The sequence below is a fragment of the Propithecus coquereli genome, unplaced genomic scaffold (genome assembly GCF_000956105.1).
Source record: "Propithecus coquereli isolate 6110/MARCELLA unplaced genomic scaffold, Pcoq_1.0 Scaffold186, whole genome shotgun sequence".
NCBI lineage: Eukaryota > Metazoa > Chordata > Mammalia > Primates > Indriidae > Propithecus > Propithecus coquereli.
Window position 1 is genome coordinate 2599364 of NW_012143412.1, and position 20495 is coordinate 2619858.

At 44.6% G+C, this 20495-nt stretch overlaps 1 protein-coding gene across 1 annotated transcript in view; it reads right to left on the reverse strand.

The window, feature by feature from the left end:
- Nucleotides 1-484: 484 nt before the first annotated feature.
- The window catches only part of CREB3L2 (cAMP responsive element binding protein 3-like 2), a 139230-nt gene continuing 119219 nt past the window's right edge, over nt 485-20495 (reverse strand). The window contains exons 7-12 of the mRNA XM_012642787.1: nt 19994-20040; nt 19684-19752; nt 5991-6090; nt 5580-5706; nt 3670-3886; nt 485-1831 (exon numbers count right to left, since the gene is read on the reverse strand). Of these exons, the coding sequence (XP_012498241.1) occupies nt 1756-1831; nt 3670-3886; nt 5580-5706; nt 5991-6090; nt 19684-19752; nt 19994-20040 (636 nt within the window). The 3' untranslated portion in view covers nt 485-1755. The remainder of the gene's footprint in view (nt 1832-3669; nt 3887-5579; nt 5707-5990; nt 6091-19683; nt 19753-19993; nt 20041-20495) is intronic.

The following is a 20495-nucleotide window of genomic DNA, read 5'->3' on the forward strand; positions in this document are numbered from 1 at the left end:
CCTCTTCATCACAGTAGCGGGATCAAGGACTCACTCACAGTGAGCCCCAAATGCATGTAGGTAGACAAAGCAGGGATCCACTTATGAGGTATGATGACAAATGTTAATGACACCAAATCCTGTATCTGATGTGGAATGGAAGGCCAGGTGTGGGCTTAATCCCCATAAGTATGGGCTCCAATGACAATGTAGATGACATGAAAGGGAGGGAGGGAGGAGAGGGAGAGGGGGAGAGGGAGAGAGAGAGGGGAGGAAGGGGGGCGGAGCTAAAACTAAAGACATTTCAGCTGCTACTAAAAATAAAATACAAAATATAAGCAAATTTCCTACACAAAATCTTTTTATAAGCTTGAAAAAAATACTTAAGGAGAGGATCTTCTACGTTATACAATAAAAAAAAAGCATTTCCATTTCTTAATTTTTAAGAAAGAGGAAAAGATTATTTTAAACTACAAAAGTTACTTTTAATCATTAAAAAAAATAAAGGTAGGTTGGGGGTTAGGTTGTATCTCTTTGGGTGAGCTGCAAAGTAGCCAAACATGACTATAAAAGGTCAGAATGTGGATACACAAATGTCACCTACTCGGCCCCGTGTTGAGGCGGGGGAAGAGGAGGACAGAGTGGAGGTGCAGAGGGAGGAGGAGCGGGGCAGGCGTGGAAAGACAAGCCAGCGAGGTCGTCCCACACGCCTGTCGTCACTTCTCTGCCGTGGAAACAGGATAGAGAAAGCACTTGGCCACAGAGCCACGGACCGAGCAAGGCATTGCTCTAGCTCCCTCTGAACTCGTCCTAGAGGCAGACACATGCCCCAGGGGATTTCTCAATAGTAATTATTTTACAAGCCTCCAGTAAAAAAGGAGAAAAAAAAAAAAAAAAAAGAAAGGAAACAAAACATTGTCTGGAAAGATTGGGGATCCCAGAGCCTAGGGTGCCCTCCTAGCTCCAAAGGCCAGCAGAAGACTTTGCTGGCTTGAAGGGAGGCCTGGAATCTCTCCAGTGTGGCTGCTAGCGAGAAGCCTCAGCGAGCTAATAAATACTATTTACACACGGGGAGGAGAAGCTGGGGAGGCGGAACTATGGGTGTGTGGGGACCAGCTTACGGGAGGTCCTACAAGCAACGAGATGGGGCAGGTTCGCCTGGAGTAGAAAAGCCTGATCGCTTCAGGCATTGCACTTGCGGCCTGAGAACATGAAGGGGAGCCCTCGCCTGCCAGTGCCGGTGCGGGGACCATCCAGCGAGGGCTCCGAGGGGGCAGAGTGGGCGAAGGACCGCCATCAGGCGCATTCCTACCGGAGACCCCGCCGTGAGCTAGGGAGGACATGAGTCAGTGCTTTGCCAAATCCCAACAGGCATCGTTGTGGCATTTTTGTGGCTAGCGTCTGGGGTCTAGATGGAATACGAGTCATTTCTTCTTCAAAGAGGGGGGTGCACCTCACAGGTGTGAATCAGGCAGTATGTTTTTGGCACTGTTGGTGGAAACAAGCCTGCTTGTCCCACCCCCACCCCTAAAATAATTTCCTATGGCAGTAAGGGCAAGGGAGGGAGGGACGCGGGCTCCCCTCTGCACGGAGGGGCGTGGACCGCGGGGAAGGTGCTGTCTCACTGCAGGGGAATCCCAGGCTGGCCTCCCATCTGAAGCCACTAACGCTAGTCCATGTCTTTGTCAAGATCCAGTGGCAAAGAGGAAAAGCTTATGACAAAGGTGGTTTGAGGATGTAAAAGTAGAGTTGGGGCAAGGGGAGCAGAGAACCTCTTTAGAAGGTGGTGTTCACTCTTCTGTCGAGTTCTACAACTTTTAGTGTTTCATTCCCCTCCAGTTTGGCGCTGACCCTGTGAAGGCATTGAAAGGAAAAAGAGGTATTAGCCACCAACTGTCAACTACAATTCTTGTGCTTTGTAGTGTGATACAATCACTGGATGACTGCAACTTGGGGGGCTGGCCCAGGCATGTTTCTTGTCCTTTTCCCTCCTAGGAGCAGTTCTCTGTTCCCAAAGTCCCCCGCTACCAGCCTATCCACTCGTCCACATTCCCACCTTTATCCCCACCCAGAGGAGGCATCACAACCCAGAGGATAACATGGTGGCTTGGTACCGATTTCTTATGAATTGCATTAAATTGTTGTATTTACTAAAGATGTTTAGCCCCATGCTAAACTCTGCGAAGGAAGAAATAAAAGAATGAGCGCTGATCTCTTGTCCAGAAGAGTTAATAATCCAGACAAAGATTTTTAACAATGAACTAATTTGAAATAACAATAAATCTATAACAAAAAATAAATATGTTATAAACTACATAACAAGCTAGAAAGTCTCTAGGCATTCGGAGGAGAGCTAGGAGGCTCTGTTATTTGGGAGACATCACAGAACAAGTGGGATTTGAAGGGGGTCATGAATAACTGAGCTAAGAGGAGAGAAGCTTGTGTCATGTGCCAAACAGCTCAGTCTTCTATAGTTTTCCGTGGCAGCTCCAGACTTTTTCTCTAATAATGCCTCACCACCTGGGGTAGTTAAAAGAATTTATATGATACCAGTTGAGTACTGTCAATCCAAAAATCCAAAATCTGAAATGAATCAAAAACGTTTTAAGCACCAATATGACAGTCAAAGGAAATGCTCATTGAAGCATTTTAGATTTTTGGATTAGGGTGCTTAACTGATAAGTATAATGTGAGTATTTTGAAGTCCAAAAAAATCCAAAATCTGAAACACTTCTGGTCCCAAGCATTTTGGATAAAAGATACTCAACCTGCATCACATCTGTAAAGTGCTTAAGATAGTAAGCACCAGCAAATGTTAAACACACATGTATAATGTACACGTATAAAAGTATGTAATCATGACCCTTCCTCTGCAGGGTTAGGGGAAGGAAGCTGAAGAATCTGAACCAAAATCTTTCCTACCTACACTAGAACAGTCTCATTTCTGCAAGGCAGTGGAGCACAGACCGGCTAAATCCCCAGCCACAACACATGTAGCCAGGAGTGTGCACGCAGCCCCGCCGTCCCGTGCTGACCGGCACACCTAGGGACCTCCCTCACCACAATAACTATACCTTGAGGTCATATAAGTCCTTAAGTTTCCAAAAGGATTTTCCCATAACTATCCAAGAGAAACAACTCATGGAGAATTGGAGCCAAATATAGGTTCTGTTCAATATGGAAACATGTACCTCTCACCATGACCTTCCATATAAATACATAAGTATACTGTTATAATGTATTTACATATAAATCATAAATATATATGGACATGTAGCATAATGTATATTACTCTCTAGTTGGGAGGAAGCTAGAGAACGTGTCTTGACGCTGCATTTGCATAGCAAGCACGCTGCTGTTACGTGGGCTGTGTGTTCACCCGTGTGGCTGGGAGGGGAGGATGGAGATGGTGGGAGAAGCCCTGCCCCACTCCTTGATGCCACCACTGTCAGCTTTCTACTGACACAGCAGGCATGGGGGAGCTCATGCCAGGTCTTTTCCCCATCTCTGCTCAGGGCAGCTGTTGGCCAGCAACAGACTCTCCCCTCAGTACCAGGTCCTAGAAATAGATCCTGAGAGGGCAGTACTGGACTAGGCCTCTGGGAGGGCCTGTACCCTACATACAAGTTGCTGACTCATAAGCCACCCTCAGTGCACTAAAGGAGTTGAATCTCTGTCTCTATGACTCACAGGTGCTGCTGCAGCTCCAAAAGCACTGACTTCTCCAGGCTGGTCTCATTCGAGATAATGAAACGGGGAAGATCCACATCCGGCCTGGACTCCAGCCCCGACACCCTGAGCAGGGAGGAGCCTCTATCCCAGGGCCCAAGCTCCCCGGCTGAGGCCGGGCTGGACAGCTCCTCTGCGGGAGAATGTTCTTCGTAGATCAGCAGGTTCCTGGATCTCACTGAGAACAGAGCAAAGTAACAAGGCATTAGCGAAGGACCACAGTGGTCCACCACATCCCCTCACTAAAGAAGCTCAGGGCCGGTGGCTGATGACAAGGTGTGTGTTCTAATTGCCCAGGACTTAAGATTCCAACTGGATTTGGCTTTCTATAAAAGCTTCAGAGTTTCAGAGTTTGTACATTAAAAAATTATACAATGCTGGAAGAACAATAGAAAAGCAAATAAACACCAAGCAAACTACCACCCCCACTGCTTTGAAAATAAAACTCCCCCCTCCTCCCCACCCATAACCATCTAGGGAAAACAATTCTTGGGAATGGTAGTCAAATACTTGGAGACGTCCAGACCCAGCTAAAAGAAAGCATCCCCAGTGAGTGGGTCTTGCAGGGAGATGAGGTGCAGGGCATTTTCATTTAGAAACTGGAGAAAAGGCACAAAGCCATAAATCAAAGGACGGAGACAGTCTCTTTAGTTTTATGGGATAGTCACATAGCTAGATGGCTCTGTAGCAGTTTTATACAACATAGAAACTATGCTCTCACTGCCTTCCAATTAAATTTGGAGATACCTGCCCTTGGGGAAAAAAGAATTTCCCAACAGGCCACTGAAATTATTTGATTGGAATGCTAGCACTTCTGTCACATACCTGGCAAGGATGCACCTGCGGATAAAGACCATGGACACTTCAGAATGGCAAAACTGTCCCTACCCTACATCCAATACAGTGGTCCCCCCTTATCCCTGTGGATGTGTTCCAAGGCCTCCAGTGGATGTCTGAAACTCGGATAGTACTGAGCCCTATATATACAATGGTTTTTCCTATACATCCATACCTATGATAAGATTTAGTTTATGAATTAGGCACAGTAAGCAATTAACAATAAATAATAAAATAAATAATTCTAATAATATCCTGTAATAAAAGTTATATTAATATGAATGTGGTCTCTCTCTCAAAATTTCTTGTTGTACTGTACACACCTATTTTTGGACCTTGGTTGACTACTGAGACCGCAGAAAGTGAAACCTTGGATAAGGGGAGACTACCACACCCCCTAACTCCATGCTCATTCTTATTAGCGGACATATATTCATGTATGTATTCCTTACTCACCACCCGTTTGTTTCCTGCATACTTAGGTAATTGATCTACGTGAGAATATCCTACACTTCTTATCTAACATCTGAATCTCCAAATTCTCTAAGTCTTGGGCATAATGTTTTGTAAGACAGACCGATTCTTTAATTTCATTTTACAAACTCTTACTATAGTCATGTGCAATTCCACTCAGTGGAGGCAGAAACACAGAGGTTCTCTTAAAATGTCATAGAAAGCTTAATCCTCTTCCCCCCAGCCTCATCTACTTCCCTCCCCCTGAACAAAACTCACAGAGGGGATGTCAGGATGCATCCAGGAACACAGTCTAGAATAGGAGTTTGCACACTGGGCTCTTTCAAGCTCTAGAGAATTCCCAGTGATGCCTGAGCCCTGTGGGTGAGGGGCCCAAGGGGCAGGCAGCAGCCGGGCACAGAAACCCCACATGTCTCTTCCTTCCCCTTCCAATGGAGAAGCTCCACTTTACCACTTTTTAAAAACTGGATTGTCACATAAGATTTCATTTGGAAAACCGAGAAACCCAGCTCTAAAGAAACAAAACAAGACGCTTCCCAAGTTGCTGAGCGCTGTCTTACCGACGGAGGCTGTGTACGGCTCCGGCATGGAATGCTGGCTGGGCAGAGCCATCTTGGTGGCAGAGGGATAAGGCCCGTAGCCCTGAAAGAAGCTGCCAAATGCCACGGCAAAGCACAGCACGACGACCTGGAGTGGGAGGACAGAACATGGGGACTGTGGATTCCAGACTCCAAGGGGCAAAGCTTGAGACCTGCAACACCTGGGACAGCCAGGGAGGCAGACTCCTCTCTGTTGGGCCAGCAGGTGGCACCCACAGGTCACGTCATTGGAGTGTCCGACAAAGGAACAGCTCGAGTTGAGCCGTGTGGTTTCTCCAACCGCACAGCACTTGACCTTGCCAAGCCGAGAGAGACTGGAGACAGGGGCCTGGGCCAGGGGCAGTGACTGTGCTGTCCCTCTGGGGAACTCACCATGAGGCAGGTGCCAGTCTGCGTGCCAGCTAGCTTGCAGGTACGAGAAACCTTGCCCATCACCAACGTCTGGAGCTTCTGGAGTTGCTGAAGGAGGGTTCTGCCAACAATAACAAAAAACAGCCATGAAGGGAGCCCAAGAGGTGAGGGACGCTTTTTGATGATCTCCCCTTGTGCACCAGGAAGGTTGCTGTGACTTTGTGCCTGCATTTGAACAGAGAGCATGGAGGCAGTTTCCTCTGGGAGAAGACACTGACACCAGCATCTCCTAGCACCATTGTCATAGAGCTTGCCAGGGCTCAGAGTCAGCCCTAACACTTTGGCAGCTTGTCCTGTTCTTGCACTGTTCTAAGCAAGAGGTGAATGCTCCCACGATATCCCTGACAGGCCATGCCTCGTTTGTCAGCCACTGAGAACAAAGAAAAGGCACATTCTGATTAGATGGTGGCTACAGTCTGAATGTGTTTGCCCAAAATTCTTATGTTGAAACCTGGCTCCCAATGTGGCGGTATTAAGAGGTAGGGACTTTGGGAGATGATTAAGTCATGAAAGTGGAGCCCTCATGAACAGGCTTAGCGCCCTTATAAGGAGCTGCGAAGACGACAGTTCTTCCCTTCCTCCATGTGAGGACACAGCAAGAAGATGCCTTCTGTGAACCAGAAAGTGGGCCCTTGCCAGACACCCAATCCGCCTGCACCTTGATCTCGGACTTCCCAGCCTCCTCCGGAACTGTGAGCAATAAATTTCTGTTGTTTGTAAGCCACCCAGTGTACGGCTTTTTGTTATAGCAGCCCAAACAGACAAATACCATGGTGAACTTACTTAAACTTATTTCTTGAGATGAGAAACATCGATGAAAATATAAGAGAGGAGAAAAGCAAAGATATGAAGACAATGACCAGCAGAGAACAACTGAAGAGGCTGCCAGAGATGGAGGCTGTGAGTGGAAGTGGCAGTAGTGTCACCAAGCACCAGGCATTCAGAGGCAGGTTGGAAGAGGGAGGGAGGGAGGAACAGCTCTGCCTAGGGCAGGGAGGCAAATGGCCACCTGCACCTCGAGCCTGCAGTTCTCGAAGGCTGGCAGCACCTCCGCAGTCAGAAACAGCCAAATACAAAAAAGCAAAGATGCCTGCTCAACTGCCCCTCCCACCCCGAGCCAGGATCTTGGAAACCATTCTCTGATACAGACTCTTGTCTTTCTCCAGGAAAAGACAGAGAACAGGAGCAAAAAAAGGGTTGTTTTATCCCTAAAATTGGACAAGTGTGCATCCCCTTAAAAGGGAAAAGTTTGAGGGTGAGAGTAGTCTTATATACTCTGTTCTGTGTGACATCAGGACACAGAAAAAGCAGATGGTAAAATCCTTTGAAAATTCTGAATGTTGCAAGGCATAGCGAGGACCTGACAACACACCCTCCTGGCGTAGAGCACCAGGATGAATTCTGCGTGAGCAGTGGAGAGAGGGGGCAGCTCCCTCGCCCCCACTCCTCATCCCCAAGCCCAGTGCACATGGCAAAGTGAAAGATTTTATGAGCAGACACTTTGTCCTGGGTCTCAAGGATTTTCATAAAATTCATGCTGTGAGGTAGTAATGTTAGAGAGCCATCCAAGTTCACTGGAAACCATCAGCAAATCATCTGTGCACAGAACAATTCTTTCTCGCTGACAGCTTGTTTCTCCTCCTGTGTGGTTCATCTACACCACATTTTTGCCTGGCACGGTGATTTTAATTTAAGCAACACAAAATCATTCATCCCATTAGTTAATATCATTAATTTAAATTCTATTTAATGTGGAGGTGTTTTTTGTACTTGTACATTCTTTGTTTCTGGTTATATAGAAGTATGACTGCATGTAGTTTAAACCTGGTTTATATTTGTATATATTCAAGTACCATATTCTTTAAAAGCATTCAGTATGTTACTCGAGCCGGAGAAATACTGACAGCATGATTACTTTACTTAAAGAAATGGTTTGCTCCTAAAAGGTTCTATGATGCAGCACCTTTTCTTCCTCACCAAGCTCTTTAATCTCTTCTCCCAGGACTTCCCCAGACCACCCTCTTCCCACCCACCGGCACGGCTGCCTTTTCAAAGCTGAGAGCTGAGTGATCTCCTGCATAGCCACTTCCTGAGTGTGCACGCATTCTCACAGAGCTCGGATTTTGCTGGCTATAGCATGTATTTGATGGACTGCCATCGGTAATGCCAGCCCCAGGGCCCTCGCTGGGTTCTCCCTGCTGGTATTTACAGAAGTCCTGGGGCAGATTTAAGGGTGAGCCTGCAGATAAGAACACACAGCACAAACCCTTTCCCCTCGTATGCTGGCCACCTCCCATGGCACCAATTGATTAGTGGTGCTTTGCCGCTTGCTAAGCTATGAGAAGTGGCCTCCCTGCTCGCTCGGCCTACTGAAAAGCTATTTCTTTAAGTGACAACTGCCACTTCTGCTGTCCACCTCAGCTTTCCCGGGTGCTCCTACTGCCTGTGTGCTGGTGGCCTCAAGATGCTGAAGTTTAGCTGTGCTCTGTGCATAAGTGGGTGACATTTCTCCATCCAGCCTTCATTTAGACAGTACCTTCCCAGGTGGCGCCAACACCATGCTACTTTTGCTCAAAATTCTTAAGGTGTTTTGAAAGTGAAACAACCATTTCCATTTTTTACCAATAATCCCTATTTACCTGCAACCATCCCATACTTCCTCCCTGCCCGTATCCTGCTCCTTGCCTGGTCTTTAGGTCATGAATGGCCAAGAAAATAAATTCCACACAATGCTTGGAATCACTCCTCCCTTCCAATTTCTGGCTAAGCCTGGTACCCCCTTCCTCAGGATGAATAGTCTCCAGGAGGTTCCATGGTCTCTCCTGAAAACAGATTCTAGTAGGCCAGATATACCTAAAGCCCACTGACGGACTACCTTAGGCTCAAACTGGAATCCCCCCACCCCTAGTTACAGGTGCAAAGTGCTACTCAAGTTTGGAAGAAGAACCATTTAAGTCTGGTTGGAGAAAGCCGGAAAGGCTTCACATTTACTAACGGTATGGCACTTTACTTGGCATTCATGGACACATCCTTCCCACACTCAAAGATGATTATATTCTGAATCCACTGCAGATGAAAATGGTTGTTTAATGGTCCCTGATTTCTAACAGTTTATAATCCACCTCTTTAAGAGGAGCAAACATGTAGTTTAAAATACATATTTTTAGTTTGAAATTTTGGTGGAAAGCAACAGTGACTAATAATGTGCTGTTTGCTGTTGCTTCTCCTACTTGGGTTGGAGAAAGTAAACTGAACTGAGTGGAAATGACAACATTCTCAAGGCCCCACCCATCAGCAACACGAAGCATTTCACCAGGGGAAAGGGGATTAACTCATTCATCTCAAAAACCTAAATAGATTTCTGTGATCCAATAGAGTTTGAAAAGTTCATACACATTTGTACAACACATAGGAAAAGAAAATTAACAATGATAGAGGATTGCGTGCCCATTGATTGGGTTCTAGGAACTGCATATAGTAAAATACTAAGCAACAGTCTCAAAGTCATGTAACTGGAAGTAGAAGACCCAAGATGTACACCAAAACCTATCTGACTCCAGAGCTTGTGTGCTTTCCAACATGGTATGGCACAGTACCCAACAAAAATAACAAAACACATTTAGTGAAGTAGATTGTTCTTAAATCTGGTGACACTAACATCACAGTCATGACAGCTCAGTGGAAAGCTATGTCCACCGTTAGATACAAAAATGTTAGTCTTAAAAGGGACTGAGCTGCAGGTGGAAGAGCCACAGTAAAATGTAGGCACAAGTAAAAAGCCACAATAAAACCCATCCCAGTGGCAATGATACAAATAAAATTTCAGTAATAATGATACAAATAAAAACCATAAGGGCAAATAAACTTTGTGTGGTATATCTCTTGATATACCAAAAGTAAAACGCAGATAAGAGTAAAAGAATCAAGGGTATTCCTTGCCCTACTTCAGGTATCAGGAAGTCAAACCTGGGCTTTACTTAGAAAAATGAAAAACATAAGGTATGTCTCCCTGTCAGATACCATAAAAGCTGAAGAGCTGGCTTTAGGACTGCTAAGCCGGTGCGTGTGTACCAGAACAGGAGGATAGGCTCAGAAGGCAGAGAAACCTTAGCTTAGATCTAAGTACTACTGCTATGTGCCTTTAATCAAGTTACTTACCTTCTGAGCTCAGGCAGCTAATCAAAATGAATTCCCTTGACCACATCAGCTAATAGAATAATGAGAGAATTCCCCCTCCTAGGGTGCTCTGGGTTTGTTGCAGCAAATGTATCTTTGAAGAATACTTTGTCTCTTTTTAGATGACAGATGAAGCCAGCCCTTTTTATGGGAAAGCCTGTGACTTCATAAGTGGTATGTTGGTTTGAGATGATGTGGCACTTTGTCTGAGTCCACAGAGGCAGATGTCACCGCCTGCAGCATTGGGAACTTGGAAGACAGCTCCCACCCTGCTTGTGTGAAGAGCTGGGTGGAGAAAAGGCGGCCGCAGATGAAATAGGAAAGTTATTTTAAAACTAAAGCTATAAAAAGTCAACCATAGGACACATCCAATGGTGTCTTCAAAGCTCAGTAAAAACTTCCTCTTTATTACTGTATTTTAAATCATCAGTGATCACGGCTAATTACGGCTTAATGAATTCTTGGGCTTCCGGGAGCAAAATCTTAATTTAGAGAAAAGAATACTCTTAGCAAACGTTTATCTGGGCCAACAGATTTTTCACAACTTGTTAAATTGGAGTGTCCAACACTTGATTGAAAATGTGGATTTTGTCCTGTGGTGAAATGTAAAAATAAACTTAGTGGCTATCCTCATACAGTTGGTTGCAAAAGAGCAGTCGAAGGCAGCTGCCAGCCTTGCCCAAAATAAACCATCACCCTGTATCTTGAGAGGCATACCAAAGGAAATTGGGCAAAACATTCAGAAGCATCCAAGAGTCTGAGACACAATTTTACAATAACTGGGAAATGCATCAACAGCCTCATATGTTTTCTTTGTATCTGGTTTAATTTTGTTTTTTCTTTTTCCTTTATTTATGAGAGAGTGAGAAGAGTCCTGTGGTTACTGCATGTTAGACTGTGAACATTTGGGTACCTAATTTCCCACTAGAGTCCAAATCCAGGACTCAGGAAAAAAAATAAACTGGTGGCTCCCAATTACTTGCTGTGTTGGGAGCTTCAACCGAGGTCCAACTTTCATCAAATCTTGGAACACACCTTACTCGAAAATAGAACTGTCTGGGCTATGGTGTGTGTATGTGTGTATAAATCACTCTCTAGGTAAATCAGCCTCCTTCAGAGAAGAAGGAACTTTTTCACATCCTTATGGAAGTACCTAGTGCAGTAATTTCCAAATTCCAAATCATAAACCATTAGTGGGTTATGAAATCAATTGTTGTGACTAGTGTATTTTTTAATGAAACAGAATCAAATAGAATACACAGTATCAGAGGGCATCAAATATAGTAAATAACTATTGATTTGTGAAACATTCACATTAGTAGGTGTATGTTGTATACATATGTGTTCATGTGGTATGTCATTTATACTAAATAAAATGCAAAATGATTGTATAATCAAAAAGAAAATCATGACTGTCACTTATCCAGTGCACACAAGCAAAAAAATATATATATATAAATCAGGGAAGATCAGGTGGCCTCAGGATGGAATAGATGAGCATCCATGTCCTTCTGAGGCAAAATCCCACCTGAATCCCACCCCTCTACCCCACCTGAGTCATCTGGAGTTAGTGTCTAGGAAGTGCTGAAGCCTAGGAGGGGGTGTCCAAAAGCCAAAAGCTCTACCTCCAAGTCCTGGGGTGGAGGGTGGAGAAGTGGTGGAATATAATGTTAACAATGACAAGTTCTATACATTTCATAAGGATGTTTAAGGAGAATCATGAACTATCTCAAAGACTTTTAAATGCTGAAGTGGATCATATACAAAGACAAACACATCAGCTGAAACTCCTAAACTTTGAGTAAATGCTTATTTGTTTATGATCTCTTACTTAAGTTTTGAGGGTTTTTCATGGGGCTCTAGATTAAATGAAAAAAAAAGAAGAGTATGAATCGTCTCCTTTCTCTTTCTGTGTAATTGCTACATCACAAGAGGTATATTTATTTTGCAGGGAATAGAGGGCATTTGTGAAATACCATATTACCTACCAGCCCAGGAACACAAAAAAGAGTTCTACAATGTTTTCCGAGGTTGTGGAATTTCAAACTTTACCACTAAATTACACTAAAATGCTTTTTTAATCTCTCTAGGGAATTTGGTCTAGTACCCTACAATCCTGTAAAGTTTGAAATATTTCCACATGAAAAGAAAGCTCACATTCTTCACGTGACCAGAAGGCATTGATAATGGAGACAGGAAAAGTGAATTAAACCTAGATAAAAGTCTACAGAAGACGGGAGGCTGAGGCAGGAGGATCGCTTGAGCCCAGGAGTTTGAGGGTGCTGTAAGCTAGGCTGACGCCACGGCACTCTAGCCCGGGCAAGACAGTGAGACTCTGTCTCAAAAAAAAAAAAAAAAAGTCTACAGAAGAGTAACTTGGGTCATTCATCTGTCCTCAAATGGCTTCTCTGTGTACCTCAGGGAATGGGCTCAGCCAGTTACTGTCAGTCCAAAAAGAAGAACTCACACAGAGAGACCATAACAGCGTGTAGGGAGCAAATACACAACATTTGTGCAAATGGACCAGCTGTATGGGCTAAACAAACAAACCAGGAGAGTCAGAAGACAGCCAAAGCCCAGTGGACTTAGCTGGAAAGACCTTTACCAGGAAGCATAGATAGATTTTAAAGAATAAGAGAAGTAGAGTTAGAGAGAAGGACTATAGCTAAGAGGAAGGTGAGCGAGGAAGATCAAGGAATTCTTATTTATGATAACAATAAAGATAGACGCCGGGACTAGCATGTCTCTTACTTCTGTGGGATCTGGGAAAAGAGTACAAATGAAGCCACAAACCACACATCTTAAGGTTTTCTCTCACCCGACTCTAAGCCAAACTGTCCACAAGGTGCCCCCAACACCTGCTCCTTCCAGCTGCCTCTAAGGCTAGGTTTGAACTTAGAATTCCTGGACTTCCCAAGGTTCCTCACCAAAATGTGTTGGTATGGGCAGAACTGCCTGCTCCTGTTCTCTTCCCATCCCTAGCTCTGCCCCACCCTGTTGGGGAAAGACAGTCTCTTTGGGTCTTCTTGTGCTCCCATGTGTTCTGCTGGGGTTGCCAAGACGGAAAGTTCCCTCACTGCTCTTTTATATGGGCCACTTCTCAGGGTTGTTTATGAAGCTGGAGACCTGGACAGATGAGGTAATGCCTTCCCTGCTTGCTATAAAAGCAATAGATTCTCTGAGTTCAGGGTTCCTTAGCTGTGACACAAATCCCCGGGGAGTATAGTATCTGCCTGTATCTATCCTGGAACTTGGGGGCAAGAAGAGCTGATGCAAATATGCTCATGCTCCCACTGCCTACTGTGCTGAGTAATCAAGTCCTTTGTCTCTGACCCAAGAATTGCATGTCTTCTATAAATAAGGTCAAACTGAATCGAAGACCTGGCATGCTGTGAAGGATCTCATGCACACACCTGCCCCAGTTGAAACTCCATACACAGCCATCACAAAGTGTTGTCTTTGGCCACCCACTGGCTTCAGGAGTGACCACTGGTCACTTGGTTTATTCTTCAGAGAACAGATTTAGGGTAGAAGTCCAGTCCATAGAAATGGGCTAAGGCCTTTTGGACAAGGAATTCCAGAATCCCAGGTACCAGGGTATGGTCTAGAAGGTATTGGTCCTGCTGACTGCTCATCCCACAGAGAAGGGTGTGGCTAGAGGAGAGCCAGCACAGGGTCCTCTAAGACATTGGGTGCAAAGCAAGGGTCCTAATGTCTAAGTCTAAGTTGGCCCTTGCAGGGCAAGGTAGTGGCCCTTCGAGGAGTGAGAGGCACAGCAGCAAGAGAAATCAAGGTAAGCACTTGTTTAAAGGTTAAGTGGCTGAATTCTAGTCCCCATTCTACCTCTAAATGTTTGGGTGACTTTAACCTCACTAGGCCTCAGTTTCTCTTTCTGTAAAATAAAGTAATTAGCAATTAAATAAGATGATCTCTAAGGTGCATTTCAAAAATCTAAGCTCCTATGATTCTACAAAGTTGTGCTGGAGGAAAAGGACTGTACTCCCAGCCCTTTAGAGGCATGAGAACAAAATTAGTAATGAATGGAACAAATCAAGCTGTAAACACTGAAAACTGAGGGCCTGGGTAGTATATGTGCATCACTGGTTCAGAAGGACAAGGGGGGAAAGAACAGGATTTCTCAGGATTGAGATAAGGGTGGGGCCGTCCAGAGAGCTCGAGACTTAGATGAATGATAAGCTTGGGAAAGCCAGGAGGACCTTCCAGCAGCCACACACGGGCCCTGCCTGCATCCTGGCAAGTGAAAATGTATTTGCTGATTGAGCATAGGAAGAAGGGCCCCCTGGGAAACCATCTCGCTCCCGTCTTACACATTTCTTGATGGCATGCAATTAGTGGATCACCTTAGCAGAGGAAGTGTGAAGGTGCTTTCACACTTTGGCTCTGCTCCGAGAGGCTCCTGGAATAAAGAGAACTTCCTCATCTCCTCTCCTAGCTATGTCCTCTTCTAGGTTCCTGAGCTCAGATAAAAGGGTCTTTTCACCTAGAAACCAGTATTATGCTATGTGGTTGCTGCCGAGTCTAGTACAAACAAAAAGATTTACAACTGACTCATAATCCAAGCCCTAATTTTCATCTGGACAGACGGGCAAGTCCCTCGTGGGGTGCAGCATAGAAATGGTAAAATGTAAAGAGGTATCATTTTTCTTTAATTTGGTCAATGATGAAACACCCATTCGCCTTCCCAGCCATGACATGCCACATGAAACAATGGCCCATGATGTCCACCACCCCACCTTCTGGTGACCCAGAAGCCTGTTCGCTTATCAAAGTCATTTCTACTTCCGTCCAGCTGCATCCAAAGGATAATAAGATGAGATGCATCCATAGGAACATAAACACAGCTGTGCGTTCAGCCCAGCCCTGCACACAAGTCAAACACTGGGTCCCTCACGGTGTGATGTGAGTAAAGGGTCCAAAAGCCTCCCCTTACTGTGTGCCCAAACACCAACTCCCTGTGGCTGGCTGTAGGGCAGGGCATCGCCAATGCTTACATTACAGTCGCTTTGGTTAGTGCGGGGGTTAGCAAGGGGAGGCCCTGAGCAGGAAGCAGGAGGAGAAGCGGGCAGGGGAGTTAGAGGAACTATAGGTCCACCTCCCTTGTTTCAGCAAGAGCAGCTCTGCTCTTATATATTTCCCTCTCAAACCGAAATACACTAAAAGCCTCCGGTCTCAAATACTATGACCTTAGGAGCGCCCTGATAAAATTATCTGTGGGAAGATTACAGATGAATCCACTGTTAGCCATTACCGCCATTAAAGGGTTGTCTACCGGAAGAGCTCAGGTTTGAAGAGAGAGAAGAAACGGGAGGAGAACACACACGGGGCCACTGGTGGGAAACTTGAGGGGAGGCAGCCAACAGAGCACAGGGAGGGAGGTGGCGTGAGGGAAAACAAACCTGCCCTGCTTTGTAAGTGAAATAAGCCAGGCAGGGAAAGACGAATACTGTACGGCTCACTCATATGTGGAATTAAAAAGAAAAAGTCAAACTCATAGAAACAAGACAGTGGAAGGGTGGTTGCCAGGGCAGGGGCGGGAGAATGGGGTGATGCTGGTCACAGGGCACAAACTTTCAGTCATAAGATGAGTACGTTCCGGGGATCCGATGTGCAGCATGGTGACTAGAGTTAATAATGCTGTATGACATACTTGAAATGTGCCAGGAGAGTAGATCTTAAGCATTTGCACCAAAGAACAAAAAAAAACAAAGGGTAACTATGTGAGGTGATAGATGTGTTAATTAACTCGATTATGGTAATCATTTCACTATATACACATATAGCAAATCATCACATTTACACTGTAAAAATATACAATTTTTTGTCAATTATTCCCCAATAAAGTTGACAACAAAACCAAACAAACAAAAATCTGTCCCTTCTGTAACAGGTGGCCAATGTTAGCCCTGGTCACAGAAACTTGTTAGGGAAGGCTCAGATACCAACATCACAAGGTAGATGTTTTTTAGTGGAGATTTGAATAAAGATTGTGCAGAAATGTATTTACTGATATGAAAATATGTCCAGTGTATTTTGTTAAAATGGAAATAGCTCTTAACAAATATGCACAAATATGTGTATTTATGCAAAATATGAATATATACATATAAAATATTCCAAAATATTTTTTTACAATGAGCACATTTTGTGTCTGCATCTTCTTTTATGTTTAAAAAACATGGTAAACAGGCCAGGCGCGGTGGCTCACACCGGTAATCCTAGCACTCTGGGAGGCCGAGGAAGGAGGATCGCTCAAGGTCAGGAGTTCAAGACCAGCCTGAGCAAGAGCGAGACCCCGTTTCTACTAAAAATAGAAAGAAATTAGCTGGACAACTAAAAATATAGAAAAAATTAGCCGGGCATGGTGGCGCATGCCTGTAGTCCCAGCTACTCGGGAGGCTGAGGCAGAAGGATTGCTTGAGCCCAGGAGTTTGAGGTTGCTGGGAGCTAGCCTGATGCACAGCACTCTAGCCCAGGCAACAGAGCAAGACTCTGTCTCAAAAAAAAAAAAAAAAAAAAATGATAAACAAATAAGACTACATCAAATTAAAAAGCTCCTGCACAGTAAAGGAAACAACAAAATGTAAAGGCAACCTATGGCTTAGGAGAATATTATTTGTAAGCCATATAAACCATAAGGGGTTAATATCCAAAATACATAAGGAACTCATACAATCCAATAGCAAAACCTCAAATAATCCAATTTTAAAATGAGCAAAAGACCTGAATAGACATTTTTCCCAAGAAAACATAAAAATGGCCAACAGGTATGTGAAACGGTGCTCAATATCACCAATCATTGGAGAAATGCAAATCTAAAACACAATGAGGTATCACCTCATGCCTGTTAAAAGAGTCATTATCAAAAGACAAGATATAATAAGTTTCAGTGAGGGTGTGGAGAAAAGGGAACCCTTGTATGCTTTTGGTAGTACATTGATGAAATCATTACAGAAAACAGTGTGGAAGTCCCTCAAAAAATTAAAAATGGAACTACTATATGGCCTAGCAATTCCTCTGCTCCCTCGGGCAGAGTCCTTATCCATCCCCTACCCACACCCAGCGGCAAGGGAATCAGCACCTCGTAGAGATATCTGTGCTCCTATGCTCATTAATGATGAAGAGTCTTACTTTGGAAAAATATTCTGCTAATAATCAAAGGAGAAACGATTGAATTTGATAAAGCTATTTCCAAGCCCCCAATATATTGATCTATCTAAGCAATGACTATACATTGCTGACAACCAGACAAGCAGTGTTTATACTCCTCCTGATGGAAGGATGCAGCAGAACCTATGAAGAATTCTGGCCAAAAATCAAAGACAAAACAAAGAATAGTCTACAGTGAACATAGGACTGTGCTAAATGGCACCACAAGAATGCTGTAAGAAAACTGAGACTGTGGGAGATGCTATGGGACAACTGACTCAGTTCTTTACTAAATAACTAGCAAAGAGATGAAAGAGAACCTGTAGGTAAAAAGATATGTAATAGGCACATCAACTATTTGAACATATGGACCTTATTTGGATATCTGATTCAAACAAACAAGCAAAAACAAAAATGTGAAAGAAAGAGAGAGAGAGAGAGAGAGAGAGAGAAAGAAAATAGCTAACAGCACAGGGAGCCTGGAGAGGGAGGAGAGGCCCTTCCCCAGGCAGGGCGGCCTTGTGGGTCCTTCCTGGTCACACGCACCCACTTCACCCCAGCACAGCCCTGCTGCGCCTCTGCTGCCCCCATGTGGCCGAGGGAAGGCTTGACACTGGAGCCCCCCAACAAGACCAAACCAGGACATGAATGCCACAGTCATCTTTGATAGATTCCTCTTCCCCTTTTCACCAACTCATGGCAAGGATTTGTCCCACTCACGAACATGGGGCTGCCTTGCCAGCAAGTGCCAAGCGATGGATACAGACTCTGGCCGAGGGAGCAGGATCCGGAGAACCAGAGGCATCTCAAGCAATCCCCTCTGACAGAGGGAAGGTGGAGATAAAAAGGGAGGAAGGCTCAGGAGAATAGTGGTCAAAGGCGAGCAGTGAAACCAGATCCCAAAATGGTATCTGAGACCAGCTCCTTTGCCTCAGGAGATCAAGGTATTGCCTCACTGAGCTGCTGACGTCTGCTCCCTATGGGCTGTCTGTCTTACAGGGCACCTGAGGTGAGCTGCCCTTGACCAGCTATGTGAGCACACGTTCCCAGAAGTGCAGAGGGAAATTCAGCGGGATAACTCACGAATCTATTAGCCTGCTGTCTGAGCAACAAACCACAGAGATTCAGGAAAAGGGAGTCTAATTCACTGTTATTATCAAATAACATTGCAAAGACATTACACTCGATCCTTTAATATTTGCAAAATTGTTATTAGGCATTAATGCTGACCATTAAAATGATCGATCAGTATTTGGCTTACCCACTAAATCCATTTTTCTCTGTTTGATTTATTGGATCTATAATACTAAGGGTGACGGGATTCTCTAATAAATAAATTTCAGAGCACAGGTACGCATCATGTAGGCACACGAACACATTTCATTCTGGATGAAACTTGCCAATAGCCAGTTTCTTAACCCTGTACCTTAACCCCTTCTTGCATGTGACCCAGGCATACATCTCAATATACTCTTCCCATATTAAGGCTCCAGAGCCAGACTGCCTGGGTTCACAGGCAGCATCAGCATTTACTGTGTGACCTCGGGCAAATTGCCCAAGCTTTTTCCCAGTCTTGGTTGCCTCCCCTATATAATGGGGACAATAACAGTACCACCTCACAGGGCTAAATGAGCTCACAGCTGTAAAGTGCTTAAAACAGTGCCTGGCACAGCAAGTGCTAGAGGAATTCATTAACTCAGTGCCATAGTTATTTTTTCAAAATGGGGGGAGGGACTGTAGGGTTGAAATGTAATTAATTAATTTTTAAAAGCTAATTTAAAAAACAAACTGATTTTCTTTTTTAAACTAATAAACACCATATGTCACTACAATGGGGTGACACTTAAGTGTCCAGTGTCTCCTTGTCCACCTCTAAAGTCTGATGTCACTTTCAAGAGAATCAGACTTATCAGCTTTATTCTCCTTGAAGCCTCTTTTTTTAAACCCCTCATAATAGTCTTTGTAGTGATCAGCCTCTTTTCATCAATCCTGTATCATTTAGGAAAGTAAAGAACACACACAAGTGTGTGTTCACGTGTGCCTGTGTGTGCATATGTATATGTGCGTATGTGTGTATAAGAGTATACGTGTATGTGTGTGTGTGGGTGTGTGCATGTGTGTGCGTGTGTGTGCACGTGTGTATGTAGCAGGAACAGGTAGGGTGGAGGTCAGCCATCCTGAGCATCCTGGAACAACCATACTTTCGATGTGATCTCCTCCACTTTTCTTCCAGCTCTGGTCTGGGATTCTGCCCCCTCGTTCCCCACCTCCAGTAGGCAGCTTGGTCAGCTCACACTCCAGCGACACCTACCTATTGGTGTTCTCCAGAACCTCTACCTTCTTCCGAAGCTCCAAGTTCTCAGTTGAGCAAGACTCCACTCTATGAAGAAGAGAAAAAGAATAAAATTAGCTATTATCAGTAAAGCAAATGCTAAGCCAGGAGCTCAGGTGGATGTAAGTGGGGACCAGGGAAGGAAGAGGGGATCGCTACTCCAGAGCTTGGCCAGCCAGAGTTGGGAAGAAGGACGAAGAGACTAAAGAAAAAAAAAAAAACAGAGGGAGCGGAGTAACAAGTGCCTCGATAATGAGAGATTAATAGGCATGGTACAAAATAGAAGCACCTTTTAAGGGTGTTACCACCTTGTTTTCTCTCACCTCTTCCCTGCTGCTCTCAATACACATCATACTTCTCCCTCTGTAGGACAGCAATGTGGATACTACTGGCCGTGGTTCTGGCCAGAAGGACTGATGAGAAGCCAAGGGGCTTGACAGGGGGACAAGCGGGAGGACAAGAACCCAGGACAAGGAACCCCGATGCTGGAGCATGCAAGCCCAAGAGGCAGGAAAGAGACTTTCACAGAAATATCTTGACCCTGGATGCCTACAGAAAATGATGCAACAGAATGGTCTACAGCTGTTCTGTGGTACCCAGGGGGAATGGTTCCAGAACCCCTAACCCCCCATGGATACCAAAATGCACGGATGCTGAAGTCTCTTATATAAAATGGTGTACTATTTGTATATGACCTACGCACATCCTCCCGTATACTTTAAATCACCTCTAAATTACTTATTATACCTAATACAATGTAAATTCTATGTAAATAATTATACTGTATTTTT